At 28.5% G+C, this 17,355-nt stretch overlaps 1 protein-coding gene across 1 annotated transcript; it reads left to right on the plus strand.

Moving 5' to 3' along the window:
* Window positions 1–6,395: 6,395 nt before the first annotated feature.
* LOC136080608 (uncharacterized) lies at window positions 6,396–9,089 on the plus strand. Its single transcript, XM_065797470.1, has 2 exons — window positions 6,396–6,642; window positions 7,094–9,089. Exon 2 carries the CDS (start codon window positions 7,094–7,096, stop codon window positions 8,579–8,581), a length of 1,488 nt encoding a protein of 495 aa, XP_065653542.1. The 5' UTR covers window positions 6,396–6,642; the 3' UTR covers window positions 8,582–9,089.
* The last annotated feature ends 8,266 nt before the right edge of the window (window positions 9,090–17,355 follow it).

Genomic DNA, 17,355 nt, shown 5'->3' on the forward strand with positions numbered 1-17,355 from the left:
TTGATTAGTCGTTTATTTCGTTTTGTAGAGCTTATGGAATAAAATAATTTTTAATAATTGCGATTTTTCCCTTTAATGAAATCTCATCCATGAAAAGTTTCAAAGAATTCCTTTTTTCTTTTGAAAATATCTTTTATTTTTAACTTAATATTCAAGAATATATCTTATCCACATTTTTATGGGCGGACGTGTATTTCAGGCACTCCCTTAAGTTAGATAGAATGAAAATTTTAAATTGAAAAAGTTCTAGGTTGTTATATATCATTCGAAAGAGCTTCAATATTTTAAAAGTGATAAATTATTAAAATCGAACAACTCCGCAAAAAGTTATGACATTTTTAGCACCGATTTTTTGATATATGGTTTTGTTAAAAAAAACTGTGGTCAAAAAAAAGTTTTTATGAAATAAAAATTTAATAACATTATCAAATCTTATCTAAATGATTATAACTAGGTATCAAAAGATAGGTGGAATAGTAACCTACAAATTTATATATATATATATATATATATATATATATATATATATATATATATATATATATATATATATATATATATATATATATATATATATATATATATCTTTAGTCACCGGGTGTGTCCAGGGGGTTAATGGGGGCAATAAGTCGCCACTTTTACCATCAAAAAATTAGATTCTTAATTATAAACGATTTTTTTTTAAAATGCTTTTGTTAATTTCCATATCCAAAAAGTTGGTTTCCGCCAAAAAGGCATTAGATCTGGAGAACCGGTCTCGAAGGAATAATTTAAGAATAGACGGGATATATGAAAAACCAAATGAAAATTGGGCTGAGTGCGAAAATGTAGTAAAGAAAATGTTCATAAACCAACTAAAAATTAAAAATGATATAGTTATAGAAAGAGCTCATAGAATAGGCCCACCTAAAGAAGATAAGAAACCAAGAATTATTGTCCTAAAGTTGTTAAATTTTCAAGACAAAACAAAAATACTTAATGCTACAAAAAACTTGCGAGGAACAGGGATTTATGTTAATGAGGATTTCGCTAAAGAAACGATCGAAAACCGAAAAAAGTTGTGGGATCAAGTCAAAAAGCTGCGACTCGAAGGTAAGTATGCAGTTATAAAATATGATAAAATTTTTTCTAGAGAATTTCGGAAGTAAATGTGTTCGCTTTTAAAAAGAACTCCTTTTTCATTTATTTGTTATAACTAATCATGGCTTTGAAAAGTGACTTTGAAACTCTTGCCTTTAATTTTTTTGAAACGAAATTTTTTTCATTACACGAAAACTCCGACCCAGATATTAATTATTTTCATGATACAAAAATCGAATGTTATTACTATTATCCAAGTGAATTAAAAGGAACTCTATTTAAGAATGTTAACAAGGAAAGCGACGTTCAAATTAGAATTCTACACGTAAATATCAGAAGCATTAATTGTAATTTTGAAAAGTTCCAAAATTTACTTCAGGAAACTAAATACTTTTTTAATATAATTTGCTTAACTGAAACTTGGGCTACCTCAAACGACACTAATAAAAATTCTAATTTTTATCTTTCTCATTTTGAAATGATTTCTCTTGAAAGGCAAATAAATAAGCATGGTGGTGGAGTTCTAATTTACGTTCATGAAAATATTAGGCATTGCTGTAGAAATGATCTTTGCGTTTCTCACGGTGATAGAGAAATATTAACAATCGAGATTATTAATGAACGAACAAAAAACATTTTAATTAGCTGTTGTTATCGACCGCCAGATGGCGTGAGCGAGAACTTGAGCATGTTTTTACAGAAAAAGTTATTGCGAAAGGTAACAAGGAAAAGAAAAAAAACTTTCTAATTGGTGATTTTAATATGAATTGTTTTGACTACAATGACGATAACAAAGTAAGAAATTTTTATGATGCAATTTTTGAATCTGGAGCAATTCTTTTAATAAATCGTCCAACTAGAGTAACAAAAAATTCAGCAACCTTGCTGGATAATATTATTTCCACAGACTTGTTCAACAGTGATATAAAATTGGGCATCTTAAAAACAGATATTTCAGACCACTTTCCTATTTTTCTAACCATCAACACTGACCAACCACAACAAAAATTAAATAAAGTTATAAAAAAACGTTTTTTTGAACCATCAAATATTGACTCTTTCAAAAATCAGCTCTCATTATTACATTGGAAACACTTAAATTCTAATGAAAACGCGAACAACCTTTATGAAAAGTTCTTTGAAACATTTGCCTCTATTTACGAATCTAATTTCCCAATTGTTACAGTTACATTAAAAACAAAACACTTTAATAATCCCTGGATTACCAAAGGATTCAAAAAATCATCCAAAACAAAACATAAGCTATACATTAAATATCTGAAAACAAAAACACCAGCTAGTGAAAAAATTTACAAAGATTACAAAAATCTTTTCGAAAAAATTCGAAAAAATTTAAAAAAAACTTACTATTCAAAATTAATTAATAAAGTTAAAAATGACTCAAAAAGCACTTGGAAAGTATTAAAAGAAATTACTGGAAAACAAAAAACATGCTCAAGCTCTTTGCCACAAATGCTGAAAGTCGATAACAATAGCTTGTATGAACCACAAATAATAGCTCATGAATTCAATAAATATTTCACTGAAATTGGATCAACTCTGTCAAGAAAAATGCGAAATACCCAAACCTCATTTTATGATTTTTTGGTACCTATTGACAAAGATATTTGCTCTGAAGAATTATCTGCCGAACTATCATTTGATGAGTTTGAAAAAGCTTTCAAATCCATAATAAAAAAAATAAAGCACCTGGTGCAGATGAAATAAACGGGAATATTGTTATAGATTGCTACGAACAATTAAAAAATGTTCTTTTTAAAATTTTCAGAGCATCAATTCATCAAGGTATTTTTCCTGAACGTTTAAAACTTGCCAGGGTTACCCCTATCCATAAAGAAGGCGACAGATCCAATATCAGTAACTATCGTCCTATCTCTGTTCTTTCTATATTTTCTAAAATTTTAGAAAGAATTATCTTCAACAGAGTATACAATTATTTTAATTACAACGACTTATTTCATGACAATCAGTATGGTTTCAGAAAAGGAAGTTCAACTGAACATGTCATTATTCAATTTATACATAACATCTCTGAATCTTTTGAAAAAACTCAATATACACTAGGTGTTTTTATTGACCTATCAAAAGCTTTTGATACGGTCAATCACCGAATTTTAATCAAAAAACTTAAACATTATGGTTTAAACAATAAAATCTTAAAATGGTTTAAAAGCTATTTAACAAATCGAAAACAACTTGTGTATAGTAATGATGGTCAGCAAAGTGAACCCCTGAGCATAACCTGTGGTGTTCCACAAGGTTCTATTCTCGGACCACTACCAAATTGAAAAGTATAATGTTCGCTGATGATACTAATCTCTTCTTTTCCCATACTGATGTTTATGAACTCTTTTCAACTACAAACAAAGAACTCAATCTCATTTCTAATTGGTTCAAAGCTAATAAATTAACTTCAAATATTAACAAAACAAAATGGATTATCTTTCACTCCTGCGCAAAAAAATGTTTTTTACCAAGTAATATGCCTCAAATTATTTATATTGATGAAACGATATTAAAAAGAGATACTGTTATAAAATTCTTAGGTGTTTATCTTGATGAGAATATTACTTGGAGAAAACATATTGATCATATAAGCACAAAAATTTCTAAAAACATTGGCATTTTATACAAAGCCCGAAATTATCTAAACAAAAAAAACCTAACCCAACTCTATTATTCATTTATACACAATTATATAAATTATGCAATCATCGCCTGGGGAAGTACGGATAAAAGTAAATTACAACATTTTTATCGCCGTCAGAAACATGCAATCCGCGTAGTTAATTATGCGGATCGCTTTTCACATTCAAAATATTTTTTTGATTATATGAAGGTTCTAGATGTTTATAAACTGAACGTATTTAATGTCTTATGTTTTACTTTTATATGGAAAAACGATTTATCTTTATTTGTTTTTAACGACCTTTTTTTTTTTAAAACCAATAAATAAATACACATTAAGAAATTTTAGTTTTTTAAGCGAACCTTTTTGTAGAACTAAGTTCAACCAATTTTGTATTTCATATCGTGCACCCCATCTTTGGAATAAAATAGTATTACCAAACTTTGATCCTTCTATTACTCTTCCTGTTTTTAAAATTAGTTAAAAAATTAATTCTCTCTATAGACAACATTCTAAAATTCTACTAAAAATAAATGTAAAATGTATTTGTTAAATCTTCAGCTTATTATATATTAAAATGTGTTGTATCTTTGCATAATGTAAATACGTTAAATCTTATTTATATATATGTATATATAAGATTATATCCTTATGATCTTCTTTTGGAAACCTAGCTTTATATTGTTAGTACGCTGAATTGTATTATTTGCGTAATTGTATTACGACTTATGTTCATGTATTACGGCTTATGAATTATGTAACACGACTAACATTGTAAACTTAAATAAAATTAAAAAAAAAAAAAAAAAAAAAAAATAGGCGAGGTTATTTTTTGGGTTAGGTTGTATGTGAGAGTAATGGTTTAACACTCATTATTATTTAAAACGATTTGTTATTATAAAAATTTTGCTTTTTATTAAAAGTAAATCAAAATAAAGTTTGAAATTTACAACTTTACAACAAGCACTTGCTGCGCACAGTACAATTTGGGGAAAGGGGGTTGTCCACACCTAAAAAAACAAAATTTACTTAAAATAAGATTTAAAAAAAAATCAAAGGCAATTACTATAAATGATATATTGAAATACTAAACACATTAAACGTTACCACCTTACAAGATGCGGCAGAGTTTTCAGACTGAGAGCCGGTTGACCCTCTCATACAACATTTTGTTGGTGTTTTTTTTAAATAACATTCGAAATAACTTGAATCTTAAGTTTTAGTTAATGATTAATATATTTGATTCCAATTATGAAACTAAATAAAAATCATTGTTAATAACAGACACGACGTGAACATAAGCCAGAGCCATCTATCAAAGAATTTTAAGTTTTAATAATTGTTGTACATTAATTTTGCATCTTCCGCTACTCGCTGTACTTTTATTTTGTAAGTTCAACTACTTGCTGTACTTTTATGTATATATATTTATATATATATATACATACAAGATACAAGATTCGCGTATTTATGCTTAAAATATTGTCCCAAAAAAATTGAATGTAAGGAAGTAAGAGGAGGATGGTAAATATTTTTCATCAACTTTAAACATTTAAGATGCTTTTAATTATCAAAATAATATTTTACTTTTAAAAATTAGCTTTTGCATACAATCAACAAATTTTAAACAGGCCAAAGAACAAAATTTATAGAAAAGTTAGGGCAGGCCAAAAAACAAAAACTTTGAAAATTGCACGTCTGCAAAAAAACGTGATCCTTTACACATAAGAATATAAACAACTAAAAAAAAAAGAATAGAAAAAACATTTTTGAGTGCTGCCGAATTTGATTTAATTATTTTTGTTTTAGCCTAAAATGTTTCAAAATTAGGATTTTGTAGGAAAGTCCAAAAAGATTAGGATTTTTATATCAATACGAAATATATTTTATGAGCAATATTTTTTTCAGTAAAATAACTAACTGTCTTGTTACTCAAGAGGCTTATAAACTATTTGTATTGTGCTAAATCAACAAATAATTTTTGACCTCTTTAAAAATTTTGTTTTGCGTAGCCTTGCCCTAAAGATAAGAAATTTTATTTGAATTTGTTCTATATGTTTATTTTTATGCATATATTTCGAACGTAAAGTAAATGCAATTTTCATTTGCATTTTATTAAGAAAGATTTTTCCAGTTTTCCAAAAAAAATCTCCAAAATGACCCAAAGAATAATTAAAAAATAAGATGACGGCATGATAGCCAGAAAGGAGTTTTCTTTAGATTTTGAATCTCAGAATCTCAAGTGACAATGAACTTTTACAAATTTTCTATCCTTCTTATTCAACTAGTTTCAACTCTATCCTGCTTATTTATCTAGTTTCAACTTTTGAGAGCTACAAACTAGACAATGTCTTATCCTGAATTTGGAACAGCTCCTTAATTGGAACACTTAGCTTTATTTAGAAACTGGAACTTATTCTACTTTCATGAATATTTTTTCTTGTAAAGAAAATAATTTTCTTTATTTTTTGAAACTTCTAGTATTTAAACTTAAAAACTGCACGTATGTGAATAAAATTACTTTTTTTTAAAGAAAAAATTTTTTGCGATCTAATTTTATCGTTGCATTTAAACGATTACAGAAGCTTAACGATATTGAGTTTGATGATAATTTTTTTAAATTTTAAGGGTTTCAAGTCTATGTGATATTAAGAGCTTATATCGTAAGTTGTTACTTGTATGTAAATATTTTGCTACAACACCATGGTCCTATGTTGCCCAGAATGGAACTTCAGAAGTTGCCGTAATTGAAACGATGTCATCTCATAACACGCTACTTGACGTCCGAATTATCAGAAAATTTCATTAGTCCGAGTGTATAATATTTTTTAAAGCGAATTTCTTTTATAGACATAGTATTATTGTTAGACATTTGTTGCTTTTTTGGAATTGGTATTTAGTCTTGCTTTAAAGTATGAAATGATTTTTCACAAAATTTTTTTCATAGTCTAAAGTCTAGTCATAGTCTAAAGATATAAAGTTGATTGTAAACATCGTATACTTTAATTAACAAATCATTTTATCTTTTAGTAAAAAATAAAATGTAAAAGTTTTACAAAAGTTATACATTTCTATTTAACGGATAAACTTGTAAGACAACATAAAGTATATACCCAGCATAAGTTTTTTACTGTATATAGAAGTTAATATATAAAGTTGCAAACTTTATATAGTTTATATAGATTTTGATTTATATAGTTAATGATTAACTAAACAAAAATGATGAAAAATAATGATTATATAATGAGTATATAGTTAACTTAATCATATATGAATAACAAATAAATATATGAAAAAATAAGCCTGTAATAAGATTATAAAACTCTCCTTATGTATCTTCATAGTAATTTGCTTTTATTTTAGATGCAAACACCACGAAAATATGGAAAATGGAAAGTAGAAAACTTGAAAAAGGCTGTTGAAGCAATAAAACAAGGAGAAATCAGCTTAAATGAAGCCGCTTATGAATTTTGTATTCCAAAAGCAACTTTGTCAAGGCATATAAATGAAAAAAACAAAGTTGCTGTTGCAAATGTGAAATTTCATGGTCGACTTACCACCTTACCTAATGAAATTGAAACAGAACTAGCTGATCACTGTTTATTATTAGAATCAATGTACTTTGGATTAAGGATTGATGATCTTCGTCGTCTAGCATTTGATATTGCGGAAGCTAACAACATCACACATAATTTTAACAAACAAACACGAATGGCAGGAAAAAAGTGGTATTATACATTTATGCAAAGGCACCCACAACTGTCGCTTCGTGGGCCTGAATCAACATCAATTGCACGTGCACAAGGTTTTAATAAAGAGCGAGTGCAGTCTTTCTTTAATTTACTTTCAAAGTTATACATGGAAGAAAAGTTAACTCCAGACAGACTTTATAATATGGATAAAACTAGTTTATCAACAGTACAAGATAGTCAGATAAAAATTATTAGTGCAAGGGGCAAAAAACGAGTTGGAATTATGACTAGTAGTGAACAAGGAAATTCAGTAACAGCTGTAGTTTGTGTATCTGCAGCAGGATTTTATGTTCCACCAATGTTGATATATAAACGCAAAAGAATGAACCCAGAAATAACAAATGGTGCACCTCCAGGAACTGTATTTAGTACTCAAGAGAAAGGATGGATGTCAAATGAAGGTTTTTTAGATTGGCTCAATCATTTCATTAAAGTTGTTAAACCTTTAAAACAATCAAAAGTTTTGTTGATACTTGATGGTCATGTTACACATTCAAAAAATTTGGCAGCGATATATCTAGCACGAAATGCTGGAGTGCGTATGGTATCACTACCTCCCTATACTACACACAGACTGCAACCATTAGACGTTGCGTTCTTTGGACCACTTGGTACATACTATGATGAAGCTATGCGAAAATGGATGCGGTCACATATATCACAACCAGTAACAACTTGGCAAGTTGCAGAATTATTTGGTGACGCATATAGTCAGGCAGCATCATTGAGAATTGCTATGAAAGGATTTCAGGCTAGTGGGTTGTGGCCTTTGGACATAAATGTATTCACTGATTCTGATTTTACAGCCTCTTCATTTACTGATGTTGGTCCTTCAAACAATCTTCAGTCATCTGAAAGTATAGATGGGATGACAAAACTATCTACAGATAAATCAAGTGAAAAAAAATTAAAATGTCATGTTTCAGTTTCAACTTTGTCTCTTTTGCCAGTGGTTTCACTTGAAGTAAAAAACAAAAAAAGAAGATCACGGACAACTCAGGCGGCTGATCTTACAAGCTCCCCATATAGACGTGCTCTAGAAATTACACCAAGAAATCAAAAGTACACACTAAATCAAATAGCTTTCAAGCAAATTTAAAAATCTACAAAAAAAAAGCTCACACTAAATCCAATAACTGCCAAACTATTGCAAAAACCACAGGAAAGCAAAGTAGCACTTGACTCAATCACTATGGACCAAATGAAATTGAGCACATCAAATAAAATCACCATCGCCACCACAGCACACCACATATCACCACTACCATCCCAAGTGCAGAAGCTGCAAGAAAAAAAGACTTATGAATTGCGAAAAAAGGATTAAATATTTGTTGTAATTTTTATTTGTTATTATATCTTTTAAATATCTTTTATTAAAAAGCTAATCAATTAATTTTTCCTTTGAGCCATAAGTTTTATAGCTGTAATTTATTTAAATATTAGAACTGTTCTAATTAAAGAATATATGTGTTCCATTCAAGGAGACCAGTTGCCTTTATTGGAACAAAATGGTGCCTTGAAAAATCAAAGTTTATATCCAATAAGGGTGCGATCAATAGAGTCGAATCATTAATAAAAGCATAGTAGGGTTGTATATCTATATTATTTAATTCATAAATGTTTTCATAGTTAAGCCATTTTTGGTTAATAAATATTTTTTCCTAAAGTGTTCCAATTAAGGCAACTCTTCCCTATATATATATATATATATATATAAGTATTAGAATGTAAAACGTGTTAATTATTAAAATAAATCGAAAAATTAAATAATTATTAGAAAAATATGTTTTGAGTTACATTATTAGGTAATTTAACCCATAAAAACTTTGTGTTTTATCTTTTATTTTTTAGGCAGCGCTTAAAAAGGCAAAAAAACATAACGGAGTGGTTTTCAGTATTTTCAAAGTACGACCTTATCATTGCTATATATATTTATACTTTAAAAGGTCACCCCGTCCTGTCTTACTTGGAGTACTGGTTTTAAGTGTTTAGTAACGGCTATTGTTTGATGAAAAAACAGCGGAAAAACAATTTAAAAATACAGTACAGTAAAAAACAAAATACAGTAAACAACACCAATGCACTGGATCCGTCACTAGTGACGGATCCAGGATTTTTTGGTAATTAAGATAGATTTTTTGGTAACTAAGACTTTTAGACATGGAGCAAACTCCAAACATTTGTATGTTTATACTTATGTCAAATAATGAGGTTTTGTTAAAAATTGCGGTGATTGGAGTCTGGGAACGAAAAAGCTATTTAACTTTACCCCCACCCTAAACGTGAGGGGCAACAAATTGATAAAAAAAAATTTGTGATTTTCTCAATTAGACTTATATTCATCGATAAATTTTAAGTTTCATTGTATTATCTCTCAGTGTTCAAAAATTATGACCATATAAAATTTATAACTCCCTCAAGTTGAGGGGGTCATCAACTTTTTGAACGCTGAGAGATAATACTATAAAACTTAAAATTTATCGATGAATACAATTCTAATTGAGAATAGTACAAAAAATTTTTTATCAACTTGTTGCCCCTCACATTTGGGGTTAAATGAAGTCAAAGGACCTTTTCGTTCCCACCCTCCAATTAAAGTTTTTTTTTTGCAAATTATAAAATTCAGCAGGGATTGATACATAGGGATGAAAAAAATTTTTATAATACTTTATATATTATAATTTTATGCTTGCATTTACTATTTATTAAATACTGGCATATATTTATATATTTTTAAACTCTTATTTACTTCCAACTTAATTGCAAGCAACCATTATTAAGTTATGAGTTGAACTTAATAGTGGTTATTACTTTAAATGGAGAATAAGTTAAAATACTTCAAAATGGTTAACTAAAAACTTAAAAAGTTGTTGGCTGTATAAAAAAAGGAAAACACGAGGATAGGTAAGTTGTTTGGTAAGATAGGTAAGAAGAGTTGTAAGATTTTTTTGATGTGCAAGGGAAAAAACTGGATTGATAAAAGTTTTTATAGCATGAAGGGACAAATACAGTATAAGGATGCAACTTGTTGAATAAAAAGCCAAAAAAAAAATGATTTTTGGTTTATCATCATAGAGATTTGAGCATTGACCATAATAGTATTTGTAGAAAAAAGTAAGAAATTTAACCTTACAACAATGGTAGAGTGGCTTAAGCTTGGCAGATAAAGCAGGTCTAATTACATTTACAATATGCTTTTAGACTTTGTCTGAGAGTAAAATGGTTGTTATTCATCAATATAAGAATGCCAACATTATTGCAATAATTTTTTGCAGTAAATAAATGAGTTTTGTTGTCAAACAAAACAACAAAAACTGTGAATTTTTAGTCCAGAATTTAAATCCATAAGTCACTGCAAGCCTAAGGCTGTTACGGAAGAGAGATCAGATTAAAAACTGTCTGCTTGTTCTAAGCAATCAAAAATAGAGTCACTTTAGATGTAAAATTTTAATGAAGATTGATATTGTTAGATAAGAAACAATACAGTAACAAATATAGAACCTTGTGGTACCCTTAAAGTTACTTGAAGAAAAGAAGTGTGTAGGCCTTCAAGAATAACTTTAGTACTGCAGTTCGAAATAAATAAATTAATCTCAAAACCTTTATATAAAAAAACTAAAAACAGACTGAAGACCAATTGTAGGATAGTTAGAGAGGTCAAAGTGTTTTCTAGAGTTTTTAAAAATCGGAATTTAGCACTTTTTAAAAATTTAGCAAAAATTGAAAGAACACTTTTTAAAACTATGATGGAAATCTTGTTTGAAGCACAAACTGTAGAAGTGTTTAACTGAGAATTAACTTTAGCATTAGAAACCAGAGTGATTTGGATGTTTAACAACGGGTTAATCTGTTTAACTGGCAGGAAGAGTATGGGCATTGGATTCAAGAGTCAAATTAGAGTAAGATTTCTTTGTAAATAACTCTGCTTTATTCTGGGGAGAAGTAAGAGGTTCAGACCCATGAATTAGGTTAAATGCTAGACTTACTTTAGTTAATAACACTGTTGAAGACTAACTAAAAGTCTCTAGAACCTTACATATGAGATAAGATACAAGATTTATTAAACTAAGAAAAACAGAGCTTAACATCAGACAGGACCTTTTTTCTTTTGGCTTCTTGGAATAATTAGGACATTTGTTCTTAAGAAAAATGTTCGTGTAAAAAAAATGTAAAAAATGATTAAAGTTTAATAAAGCAGCTGCTTAAGATGGTTAAAAAATGTGGAGTAGAATGATTCTTGACTTAAAATTAAAGAGAAGGAATAAAACCTTTCAAACTTTTATACCAGAAGGAATAAAAGCTTCCGAGATGCGCTTTAAGCATAAATATTATGGATATAAACATATATGTTTGCTATTTATTTAGATGTTGGCATACAATATCCTTATATATTTATATAAAATTTAGTCTTTATATGTTGTGGTATTTGCCGAAAGAGAAGATAATCAGATGATGATCATAATCATGATGATGATGGTAATGATGATTATAATGATCATGTTGATCATAATGATGTTTATATATGTATATATATAAAAAATATAACATGAATTTTGAATTAAAAAAGTATACTTTAGGATGTATGAATGTTTATGCAGCCCCGGTCACAAACCCTGCCCCGGCCCTGGTCAAACATCAACTCCGGTCGCTCACTACTGAACACCACGCAGTTAATTATTATTCCAGTTCTCTTCTGTAAACAGGATATAAAATTGTGTTTAAAAATAATGATTGCGTAAGAATTAAACATTAAAAAGTGTGTAAAGAGAAAATTACCGCCTTTACCCCACCCTCAATCTAATTCCCCCAATCTGCGAATTACAACTACCCAATGAATGAATTTTTATCATTGAAGCTTCTCTCCATAGCTATTTAACTTTTTTTTCTACAAATAGATATGCATTATTCTTATTATTATCTTAAAAAAATCTTTAGATATCTTGTTGTAAAAGATTTATTTTAATCTAAGCTGGTATTTATGTAAGATTATATTAAAACTTTTAATATAAATTATGTTTTAACTTTATGTTTTAAGGATATGATACTTTTTTTATAAAAGTATCGTATGCTTTTAAAAATAAAAAAACGCGTATTACGACATCCATGTCTTGCGTGTTTGTTTACATGAAGAACGATGGAAATACGCAATTATTTGTAAGTATTCAACCGAACAAGTTAAAACACGGAACAGATGCAATGGAAGTGTTATTGTTTTATGTTAATATGTATTATTGTTTTATTCAATTAATTCAGATTAAAAATGAAATTCGCCAGAACTTAGAGATAAGCTACTTACTACATAAACACTTTCTACTTACAACATAAACACTTTCTTAAAAAAACAAACAGTAAAAGGAACAATATTTTATGCAACCATTAGTAAAATTGATTCATTGAAAAATTTATGTGTTTATGTAGAACTTTGGCATATATATATATATATATATATATATATATATATATATATATATATATATATATATATTTATTAGGTTGATGACTTTTTAACTTTTATTCTTAAAAATCATTTCCTATAACAGAAATGGATGAACTTTTATTGACTAAAATGACCTATATTCCAATAAAATGTTGTTTAAGGTCACACACAAACCAAATTGAAAGGTAATATAGACCATTTTAGCGTAATATATATTCGATTCAATAATATTTATATATAATATAAGTCATTAAACCAACTTGTAAAATAATTTATATCCTACATATTATTATAGAGACAGGCTCGTAACCTGGGGGAGTCGTTGGGTGCAATCGGCCCCCCTTTTTGTACTAAGTGGTCTTTGTTTAACGCAAATTTGTTTATAAAAAACTAGCAAAATATTTATTTTTTACTCTAAATTTCTTCTTTTTACAAAAACGAACCTCCCTAAAAAACCCTGCGGTACTGCCCCGAGAGAATTGTTTGGAATTTCCAGAATATTGTTATGCTTTCGAGAAACTCCTCCAGAGAATTTTCTTTAGCTATTTTGCAGTGTGGTATAAACTGATATAAGTGAGGTGTTCAAAGCAAATAGTTAAGTTTAAATTAGCTTAATTTTGTGTCAAAACTATTATTGCCTAATTGAAAGAGATCTTGTATTGTATGGTGAACTACATTGATATTTGTGCTTTATATACAAACATATAACTGTGCATATAATATTTATTTAGTGTAATACTTTTTTTATTTTCTATAATTTTAAATTGCTTGTTTTTAAATAAAATATATGAAAACTCAGTAACAGTTTCTTTAATTTGTTATGTGTTTAATATTTACTTTTAGGCCTTTTCTGTTCAAGTTGGTGAGTAAAATGTAACATGGCGTTTAAAAAGAGCTCTTTTAACACTAAGAAGGAGTAAGAAACTTGGATAAAAAAATTAATCTAGTTTCAAGAGCCATCATAAAGAGGCAAAGTGACAATTTACGAAGCATCCTTGAGTGAAAGGAGTCGCATGCGCTAGATTTTTGTTGAGCTTTAAGCCCATGGAGCACTAAACTTTCCACATGTATCGGATCAAGTCATTTGTGCAAAATTATCGAAACTTTTAAAAGTTTACGAGCACTGCAGAAAGAAACAAAACTTTAGTGCATTGAATGAACAGTTTTACAAAAAGAACGAGAACCTGTATAAACTGCAAATTAAGTGCAAAGGTCAGGTTGGTTATTCCACTGGCAAACTTGCTAGTGCCAAGACCATCAACCCATTCAGGTGAAAGAAGGAAATTGAAGCAACATTGTTCACAGTTATCAGCTCAGCGCCTCCTGATTAGTTTGAAAGTAGCATGGACTCTAACTCAAACGAATACACTTCTTAAGATGATGAAATTCAACGTCAACGAGCAAAAGGAAACATAAACCAACATGCATTGCAAGACACCTTGTTACAATCTCGAAGTTGTCTCCCACGGAGCAGCAAAGGTGTGCCGCCAGTTTTTTGGTGAGGGCATTGAAATCCAAGCCCCTACAATTAAATTGAAAGATGGGAAAGCTCAAACAATCGCAGAAAAAACTCAATGTGCGTTAGAGGAATTCAACCTGAAGACTGAATTCTTCTAACGCATTAAGAAGTCCTTTTAACAATACAACAACTGTAAATAATAGAAAAAAGACAGGTGTTGTTATTTGGCAACACCAAATATTTGAGGAGAAAGGTTAACACAAACCCAAGTTCATGAGTTTCCAACACCATGTGCTGGATTTCATTCTTCCATTGTAAAGTACAATGAGCTCAATGGATTGACTAAATCATCAAACATCGAATACATCAACAAACAATACTTAAACCTTACAGCGTCAGAATAATTTTTACTTGGCCACCTACGTTAAAAAATATCTTACGCAACAACAAGTCTAAATTAATTCCCAATAGCAATCCCGGTGCCTTTAAACTCACATGCTCTTGTGGCAGAATATACATTCGCGAAACAAAAAAGAAAATTTTAACGAGGTGCATTGAACATTGAAAAAACTATTTAAAAGGTAAATGGAATGCATCTGGTACAACCGAACATGGTAGAGAATGTAATTGTATATTTGATTGGTCAAATCCGAAAACTCTAGCAATAAAATCAAAGTACGATGAACGTAAAGTTAGAGAATCACTTGAAATTAACTACGCCTCAACATACCAAGAAATAAAACACGCTCCTATACTTCTCAACCGTGACAATTGCATTAAAATTTCTACAAACAGTTGCAGACCTCTGTTTAAAAAAATTATCCAAAAAAATGGAATTAAAGAATATTTGCTTATTTTATATTTACGTTAGTATGTATGGCTTTTTTTCATTTATGGCTTCTTTTTAATGTCTTCTTTGACGTTTTTATGTAATATTTTTAACGGTTTTTTGTATTATTGTTTATTATCTGATGACGATCTGTGCAAAAACAGGTCGAAAAATTACAAAGAAAAAATTTAGTTAGTACGCAGCTGTTGTTTTATGTTTTTTATTAAAAAAAAAAAAAAAAAAAAAAAATATATATATATATATATATATATATATATATATATATATATATATATATATATATATATATATATATATATATATATATATATATATATATATATGGTCTATAAATAAAAAAATAGACATTTTTTAACTGTTAAGAAGAAACTAGAAAATAGTTTTAGAGTTTTTATTGTATTGCAAAAATTTACCACAACAAAACATTTTAACCAAGCTGTTGAAATTATAAAGAGATTGGGTACTTGTTTCTCCTAGCATCCTCTTAAGTGCGTTTTTGATAATAATATTACCGTGATTAGTTGAAATTTTTACGATTTTAATTTTTTATCAATTTCTCATTTTCTTATTTTTAAAGTTTTCTCAAAAACCTCTAATACGGTTTTAATGATTATTTTAAATGATGCATACATAATTAGTTTTTATTTCATCAAAAATAAATGAAGTCTTAATTCTAAGTCATACAATTAATTTAATTTTTAATAAAGTACCCTTTATCTACTTTTTGTTACTATTTTTATAGCATTAATCCATAAATCTTGGCAATTTTTAACACTATTTGCACATTTGTCTCTTGTCCTAAGTATTGCAATCACGGTTGCCCAGTAAGATTTTACAATTCGCTGCTCATGACTATATTTGAGTGTTTTTGTATGAAGAGTGAATACCTAATGAAATAAAATAAAAGTTGTATATAATATACACTATATCGATATTTAAAGCTAGAAGTTGAAGCAAATTGCAAGAAAATAAATAACAATTAAAATTGTAGTTTTTGACTCAATAGTATTTAATAACTAACCACATTCGCTAGTCCCAGCCCGCCCAAATTTAAAAAGCCAATTTCTTTTTATCTCGTGGAGATTCCCTTTATCAGATAAAAACGAAGAAAAAAGGGATAAAATGGTTTCTTTTGTGACAAGCAAAGCACGCTTTTGGTTAATTAATATATAATTTACCAACACCTGTTATCAAAAATATTCGGACCCATCTTTTTGACAATTGGGGCTTTACCACTAAATTTATCATGCAGAGTAACTCGAGGAAGCTTTTACTGAAAAATTTATATCAATGTATTGTAAATAGCTTGTATGAACGCATGATGCATTATTAGTAAATAGTTGTCATGCATATTTATTTCTTTTAAGCAACCTTATTTGACTATGGTAAAAACTGATTATAGTTGTTTGACATTCTTTAGACTAAAATTAACATTATTTTTATTATACCAATTAATTACTTTTTTGGAATATTGGATCGATAGCAGATTTGGCTAAAAAAAGTTGTTAGTTTGTTTTTTTAAATTAGTAGAAAAAATAGTTTTTTATGTATTTAGTAAAATATATATCTGATGTCAAAATTTGGTTTGTTATAAAAAAAGAGCTTTTAAAACCACAATTGAAAATAACGTGACATTCAAAGAACTTTTGAGCATATATTTGAACTCAAATTTTCTTAAATTTGTTAGACGCTTTATAACGTTTCAACTGATAATGGTATTGATTGCCTGTAAGCTACGAGTAATCTTTTTTACAATGAGTTTCATTGTCACTTAAAATGCACAATTTTTTTTCCGTCATTGTTTTAAGCAAATTTTTTGCTTGTCTAACTTTGATTTCTTTCTGGTGGGAAATGAACTAGCAACTAGCTAGCGAATAGCAATGTAGTCGCTACCTATGGGTTAAAGAGGCATTTTAAACGTTTTCGACGTTTTAAACACGTCTTGTATTATCTAGCTTTTTTTTTCCCAACAGGTTCATCAAGTGAACTTAATTAAATTTTTTTCTTAAAATATAATTTCAGATTTTCCTTTCTGAATACACTTTGAACAAAAAATCTATTGCATTTACTGAGACGGATTTCTATAAATTCAATAATTGATTTTGCCTTATTCTTAAAAATAAATCT

Source organism: Hydra vulgaris, chromosome 05, assembly GCF_038396675.1.
Source record: "Hydra vulgaris chromosome 05, alternate assembly HydraT2T_AEP".
Classification (NCBI taxonomy): Eukaryota; Metazoa; Cnidaria; class Hydrozoa; order Anthoathecata; family Hydridae; genus Hydra; species Hydra vulgaris.

What these genes read in the sequence shown, in the direction of transcription:
- LOC136080608 (XM_065797470.1), top strand. Translation starts at nt 7,094, where the DNA reads ATGCAAACACCACGAAAATATGGAAAATGGAAAGTAGAAAACTTGAAA.